The 24,514-nt window shown below is 43.4% G+C and overlaps 2 protein-coding genes across 4 annotated transcripts in view; one reads left to right on the forward strand and one right to left on the reverse strand.

Moving 5' to 3' along the window:
* Positions 1-6,197, forward strand: part of TP53BP1 (tumor protein p53 binding protein 1) — a 64,169-nt gene extending 57,972 nt beyond the window's left edge. For all 3 annotated transcript variants that reach the window (XM_007114200.3, XM_024115826.2, XM_007114201.3), the window contains 5 exons: positions 597-812; positions 3,980-4,074; positions 4,608-4,807; positions 5,306-5,451; positions 5,845-6,197. In XM_007114200.3, the coding sequence (XP_007114262.2) occupies positions 597-812; positions 3,980-4,074; positions 4,608-4,807; positions 5,306-5,451; positions 5,845-6,032 (845 nt within the window). In that variant the 3' untranslated portion in view covers positions 6,033-6,197. The remainder of the gene's footprint in view (positions 1-596; positions 813-3,979; positions 4,075-4,607; positions 4,808-5,305; positions 5,452-5,844) is intronic.
* A 1,451-nt stretch (positions 6,198-7,648) lies between these two features.
* TUBGCP4 (tubulin gamma complex component 4) overlaps positions 7,649-24,514 on the reverse strand; it is a 46,863-nt gene continuing 29,997 nt past the window's right edge. Inside the window, exons 10-18 of the mRNA XM_024133746.3 lie at positions 18,614-18,664; positions 18,139-18,244; positions 16,272-16,379; positions 15,698-15,836; positions 12,234-12,411; positions 11,543-11,677; positions 9,872-9,988; positions 9,105-9,244; positions 7,649-8,492 (exon numbers count right to left, since the gene is read on the reverse strand). Coding sequence (XP_023989514.1) covers positions 8,480-8,492; positions 9,105-9,244; positions 9,872-9,988; positions 11,543-11,677; positions 12,234-12,411; positions 15,698-15,836; positions 16,272-16,379; positions 18,139-18,244; positions 18,614-18,664 — 987 coding nt within the window. The 3' untranslated portion in view covers positions 7,649-8,479. The remainder of the gene's footprint in view (positions 8,493-9,104; positions 9,245-9,871; positions 9,989-11,542; positions 11,678-12,233; positions 12,412-15,697; positions 15,837-16,271; positions 16,380-18,138; positions 18,245-18,613; positions 18,665-24,514) is intronic.

A 24,514-nucleotide genomic window follows, 5' to 3' on the forward strand; every position in this document is an offset into this window, starting at 1 on the left:
TTGGGGGCACTCCGAGCATGGGTGTTCTGGACTGGCTGATTCACTTACCTACTAGCCCAGGTGTTGGAAACTGAGGCAGTTGAAGCAGGCTGTTTTGATATTGTTCCATCAACATGTAAAAACACTTTATTACAAAGTTCTGTGCACTGTTCTGGTGAGGGTCAGGGATAGGGTGGGAGTATCTGCTGGGGACATTTCTTGGTGAACCCACTTTTTCAAAGGCTGCTTTAAAATATCACATATCCTGGGCAAATCAGGGCACTGGACAGAGAAAGTAGGCTGAAGATTTCCAAACATTTTTCACTTTTCCTTTATCTTTGTATTAGAATCACCTTTTCTGCAGATGACCTCAGAAGTATTTGGTTTGGCTGTATAAAAATAATACTAGTAGATTTTCACTTATGAAAATAATGTATACATTGTCATGACTGTAAAACTTAAATACATAGAACTTCTCTGCACTGCAAACTTGTTCCTAGGTTGTTGGCTATAGGATTGGTCTTTGGTTTATAGCTCAAAAAAGTTCATCAGGACACTGCCTGCGCATCCCATCGTGCCCAGGAATGGTCTGTACCCTGTGCCTCTGTCCTTCCCAGGTGCAGTGGGGGCAGGAGAGTTTGTGAGCCCCTGTGAGAGTGGAGACAACACGGGTGAACCCTCTGCCCTGGAAGAGCAGAGAGGGCCTCTGCCCCTCAACAAGACCTTGTTTCTGGGCTATGCCTTTCTCCTCACCATGGCCACAACAAGTGACAAGTTGGCTAGCCGCTCCAAATTGCCAGATGGTCCTACAGGAAGCAGTGAGGAAGAGGAGGGTAAGGCCCTAAGAAGCCCTGGGGGCTCTGACACGTGTACTTCCTTCCTTTCCATTCACTTTATGAACCATCTGTAGAGGAGGAAGGGCAAGTGGCAACTGGAATCACGGTCAGGGAAAATTAATTTAACCCTGCTTCTTGGTTTATAGACTATTCTCACAGAATTCCTTTTAGTGATCAGTTCCTCAAAACAATCCTGTGAGGCAGATGGGAGATAGATGTTACCCATTTTATAGACACGGAAACAAGCTTGGAGAGGTCAAATAATTGCTTTTTATCCATGATAATGGTAGACTTGGGACTTAGAACCCAACATTCACTATACCTACTACAATCAATCATCCATGTCAGTCAGGTTTCTGAATGCCCTGCCATCCTTCCCTTTTGTGTTCTAGGGGCTAGAGTGAAGTTCATTCTCTTGAGGTCTGTGTGTAAGACTGGGAACGTGGGGTTGGGGTACCCAGTGTCCCAGGGTGATTTTAGAGAAAGAGCCTCTAGGCCTTTTCAACTCTTGTGTTTCATCCTTAGACTAAACCTACACATTTCTGTGTTGTCTGTTACTTAGGGTTTGAGTAGACTGCAATGGGGAGAGGTAGAAATTATTTGAGCTGTATAAAGAGTTTATGATCTAGGAGAGAAAACTGAGCAGGTACAAATTTACATTGTAATATAAGTGACTGACAGCAGTGCAGTACCCAAATGTGTCTGCAAAGACAAACAGTCCAAATGGAATGATGTTCTACAAGTTAGAGTTCTGACTAATGCTGAGTCTTGCAAGAGGGAATCGAATCAGGGAACATCGTTATCAGAAAATAGCACCAACTGCAGATCTGTGATGGTTGGCACTTCAGGTATGTGGATGATTTTCTTTTTTTTCTTTTTTATTTATTTATTTTATTTTTGGCTGTGTTGGGTCTTCATTGCTGTGCGCAGGCTTTTCTCAAGTTGGGGAGAGGAGGGCCACTCTTTGCGGTGCACGGGCTTCTCATTGTGGTGGCTTCTCATTGCGGAGCACGGGCTCTAGGCGCACGGGCTTCAGTAGTTGTGGCACATGGGCGCAGTAGTTGTGGCTCGCAGGCTCTAGAGCGCAGGCTCAGTAGTTGTGGCGCACGGGCTCAGTTGCTCTGTGGCATGTGGGAATCTTCCCGGACCAGGGCTCGAACCCGTGTCCCCTGCATTGGCAGGCGGATTCTTAACCACTGCACCACCAGGGAAGCCCCTGATTTTCTTAACTAACCAAACCAGCGACAGCTATGTGGAGATCTGTTCATGGACGTGGGAAGGGTGGTCAGGGAGTTGGAGTTGAGGTTTATACTATCTGGAAGGTGCACAAACAGTCGTGAGTATTGAGGCTTTAGGGTGTGGGAGCAGGTGTAGAGTGGGGGGGCGGTTTCAAGATTAAGTGTGGATCAGGCCTAGTTTGTCAGACAGAATTCAGATAGGTACAGTGGGAAATGAGGTGTATGAGGAGTTTCCTAGCCAAGAATGTAGTTTGACTTTGATCGTAAGGGATTGGGAGTCCCTTGAGGTTTCTCTGAAGAGGTGTGTCATGGTATCAAAACAGTGTTCATGGTCTGGTTTTGCTTTCACAATATTGATGGACTCTAGTCTTTAGTCTTCAACACACTCCTACCCCTTTCCTAGACCAGGACTTCACACAGCAGCTCTATAGATGTTTTATTTGTTGATCGGTACAGCATGCCTAAGAAAGCTGGCTTTGGTATGAGATGCAGACTGTCAAATTCCTTCAAAATCTGTGAGCCTGTGTGAGATTTAATAAACCTGAGAATTCCCTCCATTCCCCTTTGCAGATATATCAAATGTTTTTAATCCCATTCTTGTAACCATGAGTGAGGGGGAGGTAGGTTTTATCTAAATGAGGAGGAATTTGGACAGTTTTTTAGAGGGATCTCCATGTTTCTTATAGAAAGTGTGGTTATGGTGAATATGTCTGCTTTATGTTGCTCCTTCATCCTTAGACATTGCCCCAACAGTACCAAATTCCTTTGATATTTTTGGTATATGAGAATGTTTAAAGGTTCCTTTATCTCAGGAAGCCCGAGACGTTTATATTAGAACGGTCCTCCACAGAATTACAGTTTTTAAGAAACTATGTGGTATATCTTGCAGATAAATGGGAATCTTTTTTATTTATATCAGGAGCTCAGTAAAATATTTGAATCAGGCTTGTGAGACATATTTAGTAACGAGTTAAGAATATGGCACCTAGTCTTGTTAGGTGGCACACCATCAGGGACCCATCAGCCACAGGGATGGACTCCAGAGTTAGGTTTTAGTACCTTCATCCCTGATTTAGATGATGGAATTAAAAACCTGTTCATTTTAGCCTCTGGTTGGCAGGGCCACTCATGAAGTCAAAAGTAAAGAAAATTAAATCCAAACTAACTGAGAAAAATTAGAGAAAGGGACTGCCTAGACAGGGTACTATTTGATTACACAAATGCAGGAAATATAGATGGGGATTAAAATCTAAGCAGGTTGGGACTAGAAACAGTCCTGGATTAAGTTAGACATAAAATAGAAGTCTTTTTTTTTTTTTTTTTTTTTTGTGGTACGAGGGCCTCTCACTGTTGTGGCCTCTCCCGTTGCGGAGCACGGGCTCCGGACGCGCAGGCTCAGCGGCCATGGCTCACCGGCCCAGCTGCTCCGCGGCATGCGGGATCCTCCCGGACCGGGGCACGAACCTGTGTCCCCTGCATCGGCAGGCGGATTCTCAACCACTGCACCACCAGGGAAGCCCAAAATAGAAGTCTTGAGACAAAGAGCTGTGCGGGGCCTTGGCAGTGCCTCAGCAGTAGAGTGCTGGTACTGAAAATTGTGGCATGATATATTGATATGGGTCGAGGATGCCATGGCAAAACTGAGAAATAGTCTTGCTGTATTCTGAGTTTCTTATAACCCTTTAGAGTTTCCAGTTTGAGTTTTCATTTTGAGAAGAATGTGGAGGATGCTGAGTCAAGTCATTTTACAGGCCTCAAGACAGATCTCTTTCTGACCCATGGGGAAGCCTTTCACCTGTGTCTTTGAGATACAGTGCTGTGGAGATAGCTGGGGAGTAGAAAAGGGGGCAGTAAGAAGCAGGCATAAAGTAGCAAATAAAAAACCAGCTGGTAGTAACTATTATCTTGGTTATGTCTCTTTAATAGAATTTTTAGAAATTCCTCCTTTCAACAAGCAATACACAGAATCCCAGCTTCGAGCAGGAGCTGGCTATATTCTCGAAGACTTCAATGAAGCCCAGGTGAGGAGTTTCTTTGTGTAGATTCCCAAAGGGGCAGTGATGAGAAGAGTCCACTTGCTGTACCGAGAAGAAGGCTGATAGGGGCCAGGGACGATGGATACAGTCACTAGAGATTTCAGGAACTGGGAAACTGCCAAAACATTGTTGCATGAAACAGAATTTTTACTGTGCACAAGGAAGAGAAGTTAGAACCTTGGGTTACTTAATAGCTGTGGTTCTGTTGCTGGGACAAAAGCAGATTAAAATTGGTGTTTAAGAGCAATCCCTATTACAGTGTTGGCTAAATACTTGGGGTTTGGTTGTCCCTTGAGGATTTAGGCCCCCAGAAAGGTGCAGGTGAGGGAGGGAGATTATCTAGGGAAGCTACTTGGGCTTTATAGTGAGAGAAGAGGCCTTGGGCAGGACAGACTCAGTCACGTTTTGGATAGTATATGGAAGTGTTCAGATCTGTTCTCTATGACTCATTAAGGCTGCTATTCAGGGGCTTTCCCTAGAAGTCACTAGACCCATGGGTGCCGTTTCTTTTCTTCCAGTGTAATACAGCCTACCAGTGTCTCCTAATTGCGGATCAGCATTGTCGAACCCGGAAGTACTTCCTGTGCCTTGCCAGTGGCATTCCTTGTGTGTCTCATGTCTGGGTCCATGATAGTTGCCATGCCAACCAGCTCCAGAATTACCGCAATTATCTGCTGCCAGCTGGGTACAGCCTCGAGGAGCAAAGAATTCTGGATTGGTGAGTAGCTGAGAACCCATCTAGAACAGGAGACAGGAAGACAGCAAGCTTCCGGAGGGGGAGAATCTAGGAGAGTAAATATTTCTAGAAACTAGAATGATCATAGGATAAATTACAGAATTTGAGTGGGTTTGAGATTATTTTAGCAGTTCATCTAGTTTATTATCCTAGAGTATATTGGTTAGGGACCTTTTGAAAATGTGTGAGATTTTCATGTAGATTCAGTATTCTCAACTTGTTTTAAGCAACACGTTTAAAAATACAGGCTCAGGAGCATGATTTGGCTTATACTTGGCCTCAGGATAAACATGGAAATCAGAAGGGGTAGATGAGAAGGTCAGGATCCCAGAAAATACACATCATTCAGAGAAAGAGGGAAGGGGTGGGGTGATACCCAAATGCAGGGCTATTGAAAGCAGTCAGCTGTACCTGCGTACCTTTGCAGAAAGGCTGTCGTTGGATATTATCTGTCGTGCTGTTTCTCTGACTCCTTCGTAGGCAACCCCGTGAAAACCCTTTCCAGAATCTGAAGGTACTCTTGGTATCAGACCAACAGCAGAACTTCCTGGAGCTCTGGTCTGAGATTCTCATGACTGGGGGGGCAGCCTCTGTGAAGCAGCACCATTCAAGTGCCCATAACAAAGGTACCTGGAAAGTGTGTGTGTGTTGTTATTGCTCCAAGGATGTCCATGACCCGTAGCACTTAGGCCTTGTGGTCTAAGTCTCAGTCCTGATAGGCTGACCTTACCCGTGTTTCTGAGAAGAAAAGTACCACCTTCAAGAGGTGAGCCAACATGAGTGACGCACCGGGCTGTTTATGCTTCTCCTGGTGTCCACCGGTATACCTGCTAATAAACTGGCCAGCATATAGTGATTGTGACTTTTCACTTTTGGTTGTGATCAGTGGCACTGTGTTTGACATGAAGGGCTTTAGTTTGGGCAGAGCGGGATATACTGGTGAGAAGGCTCATCTGTCTTTTTACTGGAGGGCTAAATTGAGTCTCCTTTCCTCACTCACCTTCCCCTGCTTCCTGCAGATATTGCTTTAGGGGTATTTGATGTGGTGGTGACGGACCCCTCGTGCCCAGCCTCGGTGCTGAAGTGTGCTGAAGCATTGCAGCTGCCTGTGGTGTCACAAGAGTGGGTGATCCAGTGCCTCATTGTTGGGCAGAGAATTGGATTCAAGCAGCATCCAAAATATAAACACGATTATGTTTCTCACTAAGGATACTCGGTCTTACCGGTTTTATTCCCTGGTGTTGTGGAGACTGTGTTTTAACCAGGTTTTAAATGTGTCTTGTGTGTAACCGGATTCCTTGCATGGATCTTGTATATACTTTTATTTGCTGGACTTTTATGATAAAATAAATGTTGAATCTCTGGTTGTAGTAACTGGGATTTCTTCATCCATTTCTTTGAGCTTAATCTCAACAAATAATTAATAGCAAGACAAACATAGTACCTTCTCTGCAGTTTTCAATGGGCTTGTTCACTGTAGAAAGACAGCTAGCCAAGGAAAATAACGAGTGAATTTTTTAAAAGTTTTCTGTGGTATCATTGTCTGTCAAAAGATTAACCTGGGCTGTCTAAAATTCAGCACTTTCAAAAACCTGATTTTACAATAGGCCCAGATTTATAGTTGTGGCAGAAGTTGAGTGGAATTGGGTACAGCTCTTAGTTTTCTGGCAATGAAAAAAAAAAAAAAATCTCTCTTTAGAGTTGAGCTCACTAACAAACAGCTGACCTGGGGGTACTGTACTCTCAGAGCCAAAAGGGAAAAAGGAGCAATTGTTGTGAATGGGTGGTGACTATAAATGTCAAAAGATTAACCTGGGCTGTCTAAAATTCAGCACTTTCAAAAACCTGATTTTACAATAGGCCCAGATTTATAGTTGTGGCAGAAGTTGAGTGGAATTGGGCACAGCTCTTAGTTTTCTGGCAATGAAAAAAAAAAAAAATCTCTCTTTAGAGTTGAGCTCACTAACAGCTGACCTGGGGGTACTGTACTCTACTCTCAGAGCCAAAAGGGAAAAAGGACCAATTGTTGTGAATGGGTGGTGACTATAAACTTGATGACTTGCTCTAAGGATAAACATGAGAAACAGTGATAACACTTGGAAATGTTTATTAGAAGCTCTAGCCAGAGGTCCAAAATTTTATTACTGTTACTGTCACAGTTGCTGGAAGCTGTTCCTTCTGTACTCCTAGCATCATCCCTGTTGATGTCCTCTCATTCTCTAAAGTGGGCTTAGGGCTTCCCTGGTGGCGCAGTGGTTGCGCGTCCGCCTGCCGATGCAGGGGACACAGGTTCATGCCCCAGTCTGGGAAGATCCCACATGCCGCGGAGCAGCTGGGCCGAGGATCCCACATGCCGCGGAGCGGCTGGGCCCGTGAGCCATGGCCGCTGAGCCTGCGCGTCCGGAGCCTGTGCTCCGCAACGGGAGAGGCCACAACAGAGGGAGGCCCGCATACCACAAAAAAAAAAATAAAAATAAAGTGGGCTTAAATATCTTTTTTTTCTGCCAGATAGACAGTAAATATTTTAGGCTTGTGGGCCATTTGGTGTGCCACAACTACTCACCTTTGCTATGACAGCGTGAAAGCAACTGTAGACAATAGGTAAGCAAATGAGTGTGACTGTGTCCCAATAAAACTTTATTTACAAAAACAGGTGGCTGGCCATAGTTTGCTAACCTCTGCTCCAGAGGAAGCAGTGGAAGGGGTCATCTTTAGCTGGCAATTACAGGGAATAAGGGTGCATAGTATGTGGTGGAAGATGTAGAGATGAGGACCAGATTGAGTGGCTACACACTGAGGCCAGAATGCTGCATTCTTTTTCGGTTTGGAGGGGGTTATTCAATGAATATTTTGGTTCACACTGATATGAAGATTGATGGTTATCAGTGATGGTTGGGCCAGATTACTCCTGTGGTCCTTCTAAGATGGGATAATTAGACCTGCATCTTTCAGTATTCAAAATCTAACAATTTTTTTTCTTAAGGACCTTTTTTCTTTGTTAAAAGATACTTTGAATACATTGTCAATAGCCAGAATTATTACCCTCTTACCAATCTGAAATAATTGGAAGTTATTGGTAAAATTCTTCAGATTCACAGCTTTGAAGATCCTTAAGGATAGGAGACACTCAGTTTTAATTTCTGAAGGAGGAAAGGAGGTCTGTGGGGTGTGGGGAAGCCTGTCTTACCTGGTGCCTTTCTTGCTCAGTGGTAACATCCAGAATTTGACTTACTAATAAATGTAATTCCTTTTTCACATGAGCCATTTAACGTTCTGCTCTGTATAGCTTACTGCTGTGTCTCTCCCAGTTGGAACAGTACCTAGGCACATAGGTGCTCAGGAAATGAACATATCCAACAAATGTTCTCAATGTAACGGATCCTGCCTGGTCAGCAGAGGGAGGGCTGACGCCACAAGTCCTCCTTGGTGGATGGGTTAAGAACTCCCCTAAGGTGGGGCAGGTGCCCCTTCCACATGGGAAGGAGGGGGGAGGATTTGTATCCATGGATGTTCGATAACTGCTTCTAGGAGAAAAGGTAGAGCTTTTCCAGTAGCTGCAGACATACAGTGTCTGGCCAGAGAATGGGATGTTTGTTTTGAATCTTCTGTTACAACGCAGGGGATTGACTTACTTAGTTTGCGGACCAGAAATTCTCACATCCCGAAACTACAAAAGAAAAAAAAGAGTTGCATCAAAATATCATGCTTTACCAAGATTTTCTTCAAAGAAATATGAATCAGGGCAACCTGTGATCTAGATAATCTCATCTTAAAACTCTTCTTGCTAATAAAATCGCTTAGGAGAAATCTGCTTGACATTTCAGAGAGAGAAAGCAGAATAATAAATTGCTTTTTTGAATGGGACAGACCTCAGCGAAGACATCTACCACTGAGTCTCACTATTAGATTTTTAAAAAGTTTGGAGTTAGAAGGAGCCAAGTCCCCTCCTTTCAGAGGCAAAAAGCTGGGGGGCAGGGAGGCTGGGGTGGGGGACACTAAGGCTGCATGGCCGGTTCGCGTCATGCTAGGGACTGACGCCCTGCCTCAGTGCCAGGAGTGTTGGTGCTTTACTCTGATGACGACTTTGACTGCAAAATAATCTTCACTGATGATCCGACACAGCCCTTTCTCTCGCTGAGCCGTACTTTCCTCGTTTATAAAAGGAGGGTATTTGGACTAGATGATGGCTAAAGTCTCCTTCCAGCTCTGGAATTCTACAACTCGTTACAAAGCCACACACACACAGTCCACTGAGTGCCCCAAAGGCGGTTGTTCCTACCTGCCCAGGGTGCCACCGGCCTGGGTGTAATATTTGTTATAATCTAGTCGTAACAGTAGTTGAGCTAAATCCGAGTTGATCTGATGATTGCGAACACTGGAGAGAATCTTGAATAGGAGTGAAGACTGGCGGCTAAAACCCTGCAGAGAGAAAGGGCTCAGGCTGTCATTCCTCTTAGACTTACCAGCTGTCCATGTGGAGGGAGGGGGCAGGGGAGATTCCTTGGAAAAGTCTTGCTGAAAATTCCACAGTACCAACTGGCCTTCCCCATTCCCATTTCTATTAGCTCCTAAAATGACTTCTTCATACCGAGTCCATAGAATGCATGACTTCCTATGACAGTACTCTCATACTCAGAAGGAATTTAGCAGCCAGCTTCAAATTAATATATTCTGCTGTGTACTGGGGTTGGGGAGAGCCTGTGTTTTCATTACAGGCAGATAATTATAATCTCAGTGAAATAGAGAGTTAGTTCAAGGAAGTAAGGAGGCTGGATGTTAGAAAGTAAGAACAAAGCCAGTGCATATCTGGTGGGCTGAATAAACCATTCAGGGCTGAACTATATTTGAATGCTCAGGCAGCACATAATTATCTGCTTTAAAAACTGATACCAACATTTTTTATCTTTGTATCTTATTATTTCTGTTGTGTATGTATTGGGGAAATGTTTTAACTGACTCAGAGGAAAAGATCACGATTTCCCACCCACAAAACCACCTCTGTCCTTTGGACGGGGCTGCTTACTTCCAGTGGCCAGGCTGACTTACCTTCACCAGGATGCTCAGCTGGGCGGCCCCACGTTCATCCAGTGGGCCCAGGTTCTGACTGACCAGCGAGCAAAAGCTGTGGCAGAGATCTAAGATTTCATTCAGGCAGTGAAACACCTAGCCAGGAAGCACAGTTGACATTAGGAGAAAAAGGAAGATACACCTGTGAAATTAAAGATTTGGGAAAATAAGAGCCAACCTATTCCCATTCTCTACATCTGACCTCAGGAGAGACAATGCAAGTCCTGCCAGCCCCTCAAAATGCAACATGTGTAAAACACTCTTCCCTTCCAGGCAAAGACACTGTCATTCTTAGTCACCCTGCACGAAACCTCCACTCGGGCCACATTAAACTAGTCGTTGTCTCTGGGACCCACCGAGTGTGCTCCCACCTTGAGCTTTGCTTTCAGTGTTGTTCCCTGTGCCTGGGATACTCTCCTCAATACCAGCTTGAGTCCTACTCCTAACGGCGCGCTCCCTTCCCCACCACGGCCTTTAGTGACCCCTTGCTTCCCTCTCCTCTATATTATCTGTACTGTTTACTTGGCGTTTGTTCAGGCCGTCTGTGTTGTTACTGATGTGTGATGTATGTAAGTCCTGTTTCTCCAACTAGATTGTGAGCTCCTTAAGGGCAGAGCCATGACTTATACCTCTTTGTATCCCCAGTGCCTTGCATACAGTAAGCACTCAATAAATATTTAATGACGATCACCTGCTCTGATATTCTGCTTTCCCCAAGGATGCACTCATACCGTACAAGGACAATCTACACGTGACAATGGTTCTTGGTTGTTTTCAATTCACAGAACCCTTTGGAGTAGCATCTACAGAACTCACTCTCCCTTAAAAATAACAGCAGCCCCAAATACCAGAACAAAAGAGTGTGGCACAACCGAGGAATAACAAGTAGCTCCCGTCAAAGATAAAGCATAACTGTTCTATTGGAAACTACAAGGGGGTCATTTTCATCTTCCTGCTTTTTCATCCTTGAACTGGAATCAGCTTGTGAGCTTTCAAAGATTGGTGCCTGGGTTCTACTAATTTAAGTGCTCTGGGTCCTAGATTACTTTAAAGCTCCCAGATGATTCCCATGTGGGTCCAAGGCTGAGAATAACTTCCCTGAGGGAGATACACAATATATTTACGTACATATGTACACACACACACACACACACACACACACACACACACACACACACACACAGAGGGAGACACTGCTCTAGTTGTTGCACAATATATTTACGTACATATGTACACACACACACACACACAGAGGGAGACACTGCTCTAGTTGTCTGTGAAAACAACTTCCAAACTGGTCGATCCTGATCCACAAGATTTCTAAGAAAGTAAATTCTACATGCTTTTCATTAGTCTTTCTGTGGTGTCAGAAAGGTTTTTAAAAATTTCTTTAAATCCTTCCTTCTGAGGGTTAAGCATATATTCTTTCATCTATAGTTGCTCACCACATCCTGTGGTGTAGTATTTCAGAAATTCAAAGACATTTAAGTTCCTTTTTAGTATTCCCTCTTAGTTTTGCTTTATAAGTTGTTAAAAATGTTTAAAGACAGAGATTGAAAAGTTGCTTAATGATAGTTCCATGTCCTGGCAAGTGCCTAAGGGAACAGTCAGGCTAGAAGCAGTCTGAGGAAACCAACCAGCCCTACTTACAGGTTTCAACAAGATAAAGGACTGGGCCAGCAAATTGCTCAGGAAGTGGTCGTGAGCCAATCGGATGCTTTCAAAGTCTCGGGTAGAATTGATTTGATGAAGCAGCTGTGAGAACTGAGACTCCAGCACGTCAACCTGGTAGACAGTTGCACAAATGATTTTAGTACCTTGCATAGTCTTAAGTACTCAAGAACATCAGATGCCTGAGAGGATGAAACAGGAACTCTTTGCCCCCACTCATCTTCTTCCTATCCAAGTCCCTTTAAAGCTGAACGAAGACCCCCTTATGTTGCCTCGCCTTGTAGGAAGTCATCTGCCTACTTCCTGACGACCTCCAATGTCTTGGCAGATCTCGCCCCCACACCCACATCCCCCGCACGCCACATCCCCTCCACCGACTGACTTGGTTAAGTCCTATGGGATTCCAGAAGTTATGGCAAACTATAAAATAAGGGGCAACAATAATTAAATACTGCATTACTGATAAGGACCTTAACTCCTCGTTCTCCTTCATCCACTTATTTCCACTACCCTCTAAAATGCCCCCCAAGAAACATGCCTAGTGATATAATCCATGAATTTTCTCAAACTCCAGTTTTCCACCAAATGCAGGATTCCTCTTCAATGACTCCTGCCAACCTCCTGGACTTTTTTTCATGCCCCTTCCTTCTACTCATCCCTCGACACAGACCTGGAGGTAGTACTGAAGATTATCCACCAAGAAGGCCATGTGATTTCTTAGGCGCCACTTGATTGCATCAGTCTGGTTGGACTTGAGGTGCTTGCGCTGCATCTGTAGGGCCCAGCAGTGCTGCAGCTCAGCTTGTACCCGGCGCACACTCAGCAAATACTTGAAAACAACATTGTACCTTGACAGAAACACCAGACTATTCAAGATAAAAACTTCACTCCCCTCAAGCCCCACCTGCATGACAAACTCTAGGACTCTGTGCCACCCATTTCTCCCCAAAAGGCAGGAAGGATATAAGTTTGGCTAGAGATGGGAACAGATAAACTGTTTTATATGATGGAATATTTATATGATGGAATTTATATGATGGAATATTTATATGATGGAATACTGCACAGCCATTAAAATGAATGAACTTCAGCTGTACAACATAAAATGACTCCTAGCAATATGATTTTGAATAAAAAAGGGAAATTTAAAAAGATTACATATAGCCTGATACCTTTTTTTGTAATGCTTAAAACAACTAAATAGAAAAAATGTATATACTTTGGGGGAACATATATAGATGTTATAAAACTGTGTGTAAAAAGGATAGAAGGGACTTCCCTGGTGGCGCAGTGGTTAAGAATCTGCCTGCCAATGCAGGGGACACGGGTTCGAGCCCTGGTCCGGGAAGATACCACATGCCGTGGAGCAACTAAGCCCGTGCGCCACAACTACTGAGCCTGCGCTCTAGAGCCTGCAAGCTACAACTACTGAAGCCCGCGCACCTAGAGCCCTTGCTCCAGAACGAGAAGCTACCGCAATGAGAAGCCCGCGCACCACAACGAAGAGTAGCCCCCGCTCGCCGCAACTAGAGAAAGCCCGTGTGCAGCAATGAAGACCCAACACAGCCAAAAATAAAACGCATATAAAACAAACAAAAATAAATAAATTTTAAAAATTAAAATTTATAAAAAAAATAGGATAGAAAACATGGAATTTAGGGTAGTGGTCACTTAGGGTTGGGGGAGGCAAGGGGGCAGGGCTGGGAAGGACCACCCAGGTAGATAGACATTACTGCCAGTGTTCTAGACTTTGTTCTAAAAGTGGTTCTGTGGCATTTGTGTGTGTGTGCGTGTGTGTGTGTGTGTGTGTACAAAGGAGGAAGGAGGGCCCTGCATGGACAAATAAGAATGTGTTGGGAACCAAGGATTTTGGTTGCTGTGATTCTCTGTCCCTGAAGCCCACAGAAGAGGAGATAAAATTGAGGACTCTATGGGGGTTGGGGTGGGGAGGGATAGGTTAGGAGCTTGGGATTAACAGACACACATGACTATATATAAAGTAGATAACCAACAAGGACCTCCTGTATAGCACAGAGAACTATATTCAATATAATAACCTATAATGGAAAAGAATCTGAAAAAAAAGAATCATATATATCTATATGAATCACTTTGCAGTACACCTGAAACTAACACAACATTGTAAACCAACTATACTTCAATTAAAAAAAAAAAAATCAAAGGCTCCCTTCACAGAGCTCTAGGTAGCTGCCTGATATTGAGCCCTGTACTGAGAAGATGCATGGGAAGAGCAGCTGATTCCTGGTGGAACTGGGCTTATCTACCTATTAGGTCTGCTATGCATAAGATAACCTGATTCCATCTACCTTTAAAAATTATTTCTAATGGAAAAATGTACTGAAAATAGTACACCTTGTTTGTATTCTGATTTGAACAAACCCAACCATAAGACATTTTTTAGATAATGGGGGAAATTTCAATGTGGACTGGATATCAGATAAGGAATTATTGTTAATTTTACTGGGTGTGATAATGGCATTGTAGTTATGTCAAAAAGATGCCTTTTTAAAAAAATTATTTATTTTTGGCTGCATTGGGTCTTTCTTGTTGGGTCTTCGTTGCTGTGCTTGGGCTTTCTCTAGCTGCGGTGAGCGGGGGCTACTCTTCGTTGCGGTGCGCGAGCTTCTCATTGTGGTGGCTTCTCGTTGTAGAGCTTGGGCTCTAGGTGCATGGGCTTCAGTAGCTGTGGCACTCAGGCTCAGTAGTTGTGGCTCGCGGGCTCTAGAGTGCAGGCTCAGTAGTTGTGGTGCATGGGCTTCGTTGCTCCGCGGCATTTGGGATCTTCCTGGACCAGGGCTCAAACCCATGTCCCCTGCACTGGCAGGTGGATTCTCAATCACTGCGCCACCAGGGAAGTCCCAAAGATGGCTTTTTTGAATTGCACAGTGGTGGAGTGAAATGACATGTCTGGGATTTGCTTTATAAGGCTCTGGCCAAAAAAAAAGAGGAGATGAAACAAACAGTGTGATGTTGCTAGTTACTGAAGATGGATGATGCGTCCATGGGTGTTTGTGATAGTCCATACTTTTGTTTATATTTGAAAATTTTCAAAATAAAATGTTTAGGAAAATACTTCTGAGCTTGATTTCTTCAAGGGTGTTAAGAGCATCTCAGGGCTTCCCTGGTGGCGCAGTGGTTAAGAATCCGCCTGCCAATGCAGGGGATATGGGTTCGAGCCCTGGTCCGGGAAGATCCCACATGTCGCGGAGCAACTAAACCCGTGAGCCACAAACTACTGAGCCTGCGCTCTGGAGCCTGCGAGCCACAACTACTGAAGCCCGCGTGCCTAGAGCCTGTGCTCCGCAACAAGAGAAGCCACCACAATGAGAAGCCCGCGCACCGCAATGAAGAGTAGCCCCCACTCGCCGCAACTAGAGAAAGCCCGTGTGTAGCAACGAAGACCCAATGCAGCCAAAAATAAAAAATAAAATTAAAAAAAAATAAATTAAAAAAAAAAAAAAGAGCATCTCAGGTGAGAAGGAAAGTGGACTGGGAGCTACGGAGGCTCTTTGGACAGAGTCCAGGCAGCTTACTTAGGTGGGCTGTGGGCTCTGCATCTTCTCCCTAAACCAGCTTTATCTTTCCAGTTTATGTCTAGTCTCTCATACCCTAAGCTTCTCTTCCCCTCAAAAGTAGAGGGTTATGAACAGGAATGGAGAGGATGAAGAGAGGCCACAAACTGGCAGCCTGTAAACTGCTCGTTATTTTGCAATTTAAAAAAAAGCTCTGATGGTTTTAAGGGTTTGACCCGCCCACTCATCCCAGCATCCACTACTCCTACCGTTTCACATCTGCAGCTTCACTTATTAATGTTATCTGTCCAGCCCCCGAAGGCATCTCAGTTTGCAGCCTCTGATTTATAGATGGTTAAAAACCAGCTGGGGGACTTCCCTGGTGGTCCAGTGGTTAGGACTTGGTGCTGCCACTGCAGGGGGCCCAGGTTCAATCTCTGGTCAGGGAACTAAGATCCTGCAAGCTGTGTGGCGTGGCCAAAAAACAAACAAAAACCAGTTGGCTGGCTATCTTGCTCCCAACCAATTCTACTCCTGATAATTTCTTCTCGTGGAAGTAAGATGGGTAATAATTACCTGTGAGAAACTCAGAAATACTCACTTTTCCAGGACAGCAGGTGTGAAGAGAATGTGTAGTGGCCACTGCACTTTATAGGAAAGACCTAGGGCTGCCCAGCCGGATGCGGGGGCTTCCCGGGGAGAAGTTTCCCGAGAAGGCCCTTCTCTTGCCTGAGTAGCATCTGTTAAGAACAGAGAAGATGACTTCGCTCATCTAGAACTAGAGTTTCAACAAGGTGAGGAACATTCATGAAATGAGCGCTCACTCGAACCTGCAGGGTCAGAAGCATGGAGGGGATACAAAGGGGACCTGTAGAAGGCAAGGAAACTCCCATAAGGGGTTCTCTTAGGAGGTCTTTTAGAGATTCTATCTTAGTCTTAAAGAACTGTGGCTATAAAGAAACAGAGACCATTCCAGCAGCATGACAAAAACCAAACCAAACCATGGCCTGGCCATCTTTTAGCCTCTCTTGACTTCCCTTTTCTTTTGTGTAAAATTAGGGCACTGGACTAGGTGATTTCTAAGGTCCAAAATGATATGGTTTCTGTGGAAGTGGATGGAAGCAGAACAGATAATGACCAGTAGGAGCAGGAAGACTCAAGGAAGCACAGCAAACCTTTATGCTCCTTTCCATGATACTCGATTGTTAAGTGCAACAAAGGGAGGAGGTTGTCATCATCTAGCAGCACCTTGTGTGCTGACTGTTGGAAGGCCACATTCACATCTGCAAGAAAGAACACATGGGCTGAGAGAAGGCTTGACTATGTAACAAATCCAGACTCCTCTGGCTTTCCACCTCTCCTGCAGCCCGCCTATCACTAATAGTAGGATACGGTAAACAGTAGTTGCATTCCTTCTCCTCTTGCTGATAACAGCGCCCTGGTTTTCCTTGGAGAATCACCCCTGTCCAGAACAATCCATGTAGTCCCAGTGGGGTGGACAATACCTGACCCTCAGGGTAGGCAGGTGACCCAGGAATGATCTACCTTGTTACACTATTTTGTTTAGGGATATGAACATGACCCAAGCTAAGCCAATCCAGAGGCTCTATTCAGATTCTGAAAGAGGGTAGCTCTTATTTTTTTTCAAGATAAACATGGACTCAGTAGGATGTGAACTTGGTTGCAGGCCATCTTGCTACCATAGGGAGCAGGCCTGTCTCACAAGAAAAGGCAGAGGTGAAAGATGGAATGACACCAAGTCCTGAAGGTGTCATGTAAGACTTGGAGCAAAATTGCCTAGAGCCATCTTACCTCTCTGACCTTCTCAGTTATGAGAATCAATAAGTTCTCCTTTTTCCTTTGCTTAAGTGAATTTGAATTGGGTTTTCTTGCAACCAAGAAAGTCCTATGTAAGCACAGTGGACATCTGTTGTTTTATAGAGCTAGAAAAACGGTAACCCTGTCTCCCCTCCTGCCCCACTCCCCTCTTTTTTGACTCTGATCCTTACGTAACTCTCCTCAAGTAGTTTGAATGGGAATGGTGATCCTTCCCATTGGTCAAAGGTGAACACTTTACTGAAGTAGGCATATCTTCCTTTTTTTTTTTTTTTTTTTTTTTTTTTTGCTGCACCTTGTGGCATGCAGGCTCATAGTTCCCCGACCAGGTATCGAACCCGTGCCCCCTGCAGTGGAAGCGCAGAGTCTTAAACCACCGGATCACAAGGTAAGTCCCCAAAGTAGGCGTATCTTAGTCTGACCTCTTTGATACAGGGATAGGTATATGATCCAGTTGGGCTAATCAAAACCCTTTCCCTGGAATCCCTTAACTTGCTACCAGAGAGACCAAGTTTGACTCCCCCAGTAGACTCTGTGAGGTATGTTCCTGGGGGCTGCTGGTGGCCATGTGGCCAGATGGGACTCAAAGGCCATCAAAGAGCACACAAGAGGCACAGACAAGATAAGGTAAGAGAGAGAATCCTAGCAATACCTAGTTTCAGTTCTCAGGACCAGATATATCCCTATCCCACTGGAGTTACAGATACAATAGCAAATACACTCCCCTTTTCTACCTAGGTTAGTTTTCCATCACTGACAGCCTAAAGAATTCTAATACAACAAATGGCAATAAGTCCCAATATGGGGACTTCCCTGGCGGTCCAGTGGTTAAGACTCCACGTTCCCAATGCAGGGGGCATGGGTTTGATTCCTGATCGGGGAACTAAGATCCCACATGCCACATGGCGTGGCCAAAAAAAAAAAAAAAAAATCTCAATATGTCCCTTAAGAAATATATGGCTATAATCTGATGAGATGAAATACTGGTTTGAAGGCCTGTACCAACCCTTCCAGGAAGGGTCACGAGCTGAAGCTGCTCCCAGTAACAACAGTGTGATCCTACCTGAGTGGCCTTCCATTTTGGAAACACTCTCTGTAACTCACTAGGCTGCTCTTATGTGGACCAGGCCTAAATGGTTTGGCAGCAGCTAAGAAATACACTACAACTTCAGTAAGCTGGTAATTCTTGGGCCTCAGGGCAATTACCATGTTCAGTTACTGCAGTGGGTGGTGTTTTTAACATGTGTTGAGCCGTATCAATGAAGGCCTGAAACAGTTCTCCACGTCCCAGAAGGTAAAAGTCTTTAATGATCTGCAGAAAGAATTTCAATTTACAATTCAGTAGTCCAGCAGAGCTTTTCACTATCCTAAGAGAATTACACATATAATTTCCAATTTCATCAGTTTGAGCCCAACCTACAAAAGGTTGTAGGCTTTTGGTGTGTCTTTGATATCATTTATTCAATGAAAACACAATAATGCCAGAAGAAAGTAAACAGCTGAAGCTTTGTGCTGTAATAAACCTGTAGCATTAGATGGAGTTTGCCCACTTGGAAGAGGACATAGGGAGCCACTCTGGAAGTCTGGGGACAGGCAACCAGTACTCTCAGGAGAGGACAGAGAATAAAGTCATTGTCCACCAGCATCATTTTAAGAGTTAAAAGAACAGCTAAGCTATTACCTTCAGCTGACCCAGTAAATCTGACTCTTCCACCATCAGCTTCCAGAGATGCTGTGAAACGAACCAATAAAACAGGGTCAATTGAGGACACAGGGTGGGAAGGGGAAGCTGGGACGAAGTGAGAGAGCAGTACTGACATATATACACTACCAAATGTAAAATGGATGGCTAGTGGGAAGCTGCAGCATAGCACAGGGAGATCAGCTCGATGCTTTGTGACCACCTAGAGGGGCGGGATAGGGAGGGTGGTAGGGAGGCTCAAAAGGGGGGCGGATATGGGGATGTATGTATACATATAGCTGTTCACTTTGTTGTACAGCAGAAAGTAACACAACGTTGTAAAGCAATTATACTCCAGTAAAGATGTGGGGGGAAAAAAAAAACAGGGTCAAAGTTTCATTACAATGAAAACTCCTATAAAGAATGGTTTTGTACAAATCCAGCAAGGTATTGGAAAAAAGAATATATACCATGACCACAATGGGTTAATCCCAGGAATAAAAGTTTAATAGTTAAAAAAATATATGAGATGGAAATATTCTGGAATTAGATAGCGGTAATGGTTGCACAACATCGTGAACATACTAAAACCCACTGAATTGTACTTATTTTTAAATGGCTCAAATGTTTAACTTTGATGTGTGAATTTTATCTCAATAAAAGTTTTAATATGAATATAATTCACTACATTAAAGATTAAAAAAGAAAAAACATGATCACCTCAATGGATGCAGAAAAAGCATCTGATAAAACTCAATATCTGTTCATGATTTTAGAAAGAAAGCAAACAAGGAATAGAAGGAAATTTCTTTATTCTGATAAAGGGTATATACCAGAACCCCACAGCAAACAGCCTATTTGATGGTGAAACATTAGAAGAAATTCCTTTAAAGTCATCCAACACTGTAGTAAAGACTTGCCAATATAGAAAAAAAAAACTGAAAAGGAAGAAACAAAACTGTTATTATTGACAGATAATATCACTCACTACCTGCACAGAAAGTCCAAGAGAACTGACATATAGATTATTAGAACTAGTAAGAGAATTTGGCAAGCTTGATGACTGAGATACAAAAAATCAACTACATAGCCGTTAGCTGCATCAAAGGATCCTGACTAGGATTTGCCTGGTGAAGTGATCAATGTTGATTCAGGATTCCTGGAATCTCCACCCTGGTGCTCATCCCCTTTGCCCTCTCTCACTGGAACTGATACAGATTAGGAACTGGCCTTTGGCCCTTCTCTAATACACAATACTAGACAAAATAGCTGACATCCCCAGGGGAATATAAGCACACAGGTCAAAATAATTAGACATGGGAAGAGTAAAAGAAATACAACAGACTAGGTAACACATACCATCTGAAGCAGAAGTTTTAGAACTGACTGAATGGCTAGTATAGTGAGATATCCCCTGTAAGACTGAGGTTTCCCACACCCCAGCTGTTCAGAGTACTGCCTGTTACTGGCGCTTTTGGCTAAAGGGAGCTACCTTGCCCATGGTTCCCTCCTGAGGAACCAATTTCTAATAGATGCAGAGGTACAATGGCCTAGCCCTCTAACCTCAATTTGTGACATCTCTGAAGGGCCATTCTAGCTTCAGAGCTCTGCAAAAGATGGCCAAGTCTTCTGCTGCAACCACATCACCATTTATTTCCCCTCTCTACTCAATCCTGCTTCCCTCACTTCTTGCCAAATCTCAGTCACAAAATCTGTTTCCTGGGGAAATCTGACCTTTGACACAAACCAAAAATTTTAAATACTCTTTACAAATATGCTTAAAGAGGTAAGTGTAATAGCAATATAAATATAAAAAAATAAATCATAAAAAAGAACCAAGACGCTGGATCAATTGAATATCCATATGCAAAAAATTAAAACTTGATCTATACCTTGCACCACATACAAAAATTAATTCAAAATGATCATAACCCTAAATGTAAAACTAAAACCTGTAAGTTTTCTAAAAGAAAACAGAGGAGAAAAATTTTTGTGACTTTGGGTTACACAAAGGTTTCTCAGACACAACACCAAAAGCATAAGCCACACACAAAAAAGAAATAGATAAAACTGGACTTAATCAAAATTAACAACTTCTACTCTTTGAAAGACACTGTTAAGAGAATGAAAAGACATGTCATAGACAGGAAGAAAATATTTGTAAGTCACATATCTGATAAAGGACTTACATTCAGAATACATAAACAACTCTCAAAACTCAACAGTAAGAAAATAAAACAAAAACAAGAAAAAATGGACAAAAGTTTTGGACACTTCACCAAAGAAGATATATGGATGGCAAACAAGTATATGAAAAAAATTTCAACATCATTAGTCATCAGTGGAATGCAAATTAAAACTACAATGGGGGAATAATCCAAATGTCTATCAACAGATGATGGGATAACACATTGGTATGAACAATGGGATACTACTCATCAGTAAAAAAGACAAAACTATCGATACATGCAACATGGATTAATCTCAATTATGCTGAGTAAAAGAATACCTAGGAATAAATTTAACCAAGGAAGTGAAAAATCTGTACAACAAAAACAACAAGTCTTTGTTGAAAGAAATTGAAGACAGCACAAATGGAAAGACATTCCATTTTCATGGACCAGAAGAATTATATTGCTTAAAAGTGTATACTATTCAAAGCTATCTATAAATTCAACACAAACCCTGTAAAAATTCTTATCAAAATTTCAAAGGCATTCTTCACAAAAATAGAAAAAGACAATCCTAAAATTTGTGTGGAACCAAAAAAGACTCCAAACAGCCAAAGCAATCCTGAGAAAGAATAACAAAGCTTGTGGTATCACACTTCCTGACTTCAACTATACTACAAAGCTAAAGTAATTAAAACAGTACGGGACTTTGGGACAAGATGGTGGAGTAGAAAGGCCTGAGCTCACCTCCTCTCACGAAAACACCAAAATCACAACTAACCGCTGAACAACCATTGACAAAAAAGTACTGGAACCTACCAAAAAGATATTCTACTTCCAAAGACAAAGAGGAAGCCACGATGAGACGGTAGGAGGGGTGCATCTGTGATACAATCAAATCCCATACCCACTGGGTGGGTGACCCACAAACTGGAAAACAATTATATTGCAGAAGTTCTCCCACAGGAGTGAGAGTTCTGAGCCCCACATCAGGCTCCACAGTCTGAGGGTCTGGCATCGGAGGAGGAGCCTCCAGAGCATTTGGCTTTGAAGGCCAGTGGAACTTAATCACAGGAACTCCACAGGACTGGGAGAAACAAACGCCACTCCTGGTGGGTGCACACAAGGTCTCGTGTACCAGGACCTAGGGAAAAAGCAGTGATTTCATAGGAGCCTGGGCCAGACCTACCTGCTGGTCTTCGAGGGTCTCCTGGGAAGGCAGAGGGCAGCTGTGGCTCACTGTGGGGACAAGGACATGGTGGCAGAGGTACTGGCTACTCATTGGTGGGAGCTGTCCTGGAGGCCACCATTTTGATGCCAAGACCTCACCCCACCCAACAGCCTGAAAGCTACAGTGCAGGCATGCCTCAGGCCAAACAACCAACAGGGCAGGAACACAGCCCACCCATCAGCAGACAGGCTGCTGTAAAGTCTTCCTGAGCCCACAGCCACCTCTAAACCCACCCCTTGATCCAGCCCTGCCCACCAGAGGGACAAGACCCAGCTCTACCCACCAGTGGACAGGCACAAGTCCCTCGCACCAGGAAGCCTGCACAAGCCTCTTAGACCAGCCTCATCCACCAGGGGGCAGACACCAGAAGCAAGAGGAACTATAATCCTGCAGCCTGTGGGACTGCAAACACAGAAAGTTAGATATAATGAGGCGGCAGAGGAATATGTTCCAGATGAAGGAACAAGATAAAACCCCAGAAGAACAACTACGTGAAGTGGAGATAGGCAATTTACCTGAAAAAGAATTAGGAGTAACGATAGTAAAGATGATCCATGATCTTGGACAAAAAATGGAGGCACAGACCGAGAAGATACAAGAAATGTTTAACAAAGGGCTAGAAATTTTAAAGAACAGACAAACAAAGATGAACAATAACTGAAATGAAAAATACACTAGAAGGAATCAATAGCAGAATAAATAAGGCAGAAGAACGGATAAGTGAGCTGGCAGACAAAATGGTGGAAATCACTGCCACAGAACTGAATAAAGAAAAAAGAATGAAAACAAATGAGGATAGTTTAAGAGACCTCTGGGACATTAAATGCACCATCATTTGCATTATAGGGGTCCCAGAAGAAGAGAGAGAGTAGGGCCTCAGAAACTATTTGAAGAGATAATAGCTGAAAACTTCCTGAACATGGGAATAGAAACAGTCACCCAAGTCCAGGAAGCACAGAGAGTCCCTTACAGCATAAACCCAAGGAGGAACACACCAAGACACATATTAATAAAAATGACAAAATTAAAGACAGAAGATATTAAAATCAACAAGGGAAAAGCAACAAATAACATACAAGGGAATCCCCATAAGCTTATAGCTTATTTTTCAGCAGAAATTCTGCAGGCCAGAAGAGAGTGGCATGATATATTTAAAGTGATGAAAGGGAAAAACCTACAACCAAGAATACTCTACCCAGCAAGGCTCCCGTTCAGATTCAACAGAGAAATAAAAAGCTTTACAGACAAGCAAAAGCTAAGAGAATTTTGCACCACCAACCAACTTTACAACAAATGCTAGATGAACTTCTCTAGGTGGAAAAGAAAAGCACGCAACTGGGAACAAGAAAATTACAAATGGTAAAGCTCACCAGTAAAGGTAAACATACAGTAAAGGTAGAAATCATCCATACACAAATACGATATCAAAACCAGCAATCGCGGGGCTTCCCTGGTGGCGCAGTGGTTAAGAATCCGCCTGCCAATGCAGGGGACACAGGTTGGAGCCCTGGCCCAGGAATATCCCACATGTCGCGGAACAACTAAGCCCGTGCGCCACAACTACTGAGCCTGCGCTCTAGAGCCCGCAAGCCACAACTACTGAGCCTGCGTGCCACAACTACTGAAGCCCGCGCTCCACAACAAGAGAAATCACCACAATGAGAAGCCCGCGCATGACAACAAAGAGTAGCCCCTGCTCACCACGACTAGAGAAAGCCCATGCACAGGAATGAGGACCCAATGCAGTCAAAAATAAATAAATAAATTTATTTAAAAATCCTCCAGCAATCGTGAGAAGAGCAGAGTACAAATGCAGGATACTGGAAATGCATTTGAAATTAAGAGACTAGCAACTTAAAACAATCTTGGATATATAATAGACTGCTATATCAAACCTCATGGTAACCGCAAACCAAAAATCTACAATAGATATACACACAAAAAGGAGAAAAGAATGCAAACACAACACTAAAGATAGTCATCAAATCACAAGAGAAGGGAACAAAAGAGGAAGGGAAGAAGAAAGACCTTCAAAAGCAATCCCCAAACAATTAACAAAATGGCAATAAGGACATACATATCAATAACTACCTTAAATGTAAATGGATTAAATGCTCCAACCAAAAGACACAGACTTGCTGAATGGATACAAAAACAAGATCTATATACATGCTGTCTACAAGAGATCCACTTCAGATATAGGGACACAGACTGAAAGTGAGGGGATGGAAAAAGATATTCCATGCAAATGAAAATCAAAAGAAAGCTGGAGTAGCAATACTCATATCAGACAAAATAGACTTTAAAATAAAGACTGTTATAAAGAGACAAAGAAGGACACTACATGATGATCAAGGTATCAATCCAAGAAGAAGATAGAACAATTATAAATATATATGCACCCAACATAGGACCACTTCAATATATAAGGCAGATGCTAACAGTCATAAAAGGAGAAATCAATAGTAACACAATAATAGTGGGGGACTTAACACCCCA

Source organism: Physeter macrocephalus, chromosome 11 (assembly GCF_002837175.3).
Source record: "Physeter macrocephalus isolate SW-GA chromosome 11, ASM283717v5, whole genome shotgun sequence".
Classification (NCBI taxonomy): domain Eukaryota; kingdom Metazoa; phylum Chordata; class Mammalia; order Artiodactyla; family Physeteridae; genus Physeter; species Physeter macrocephalus.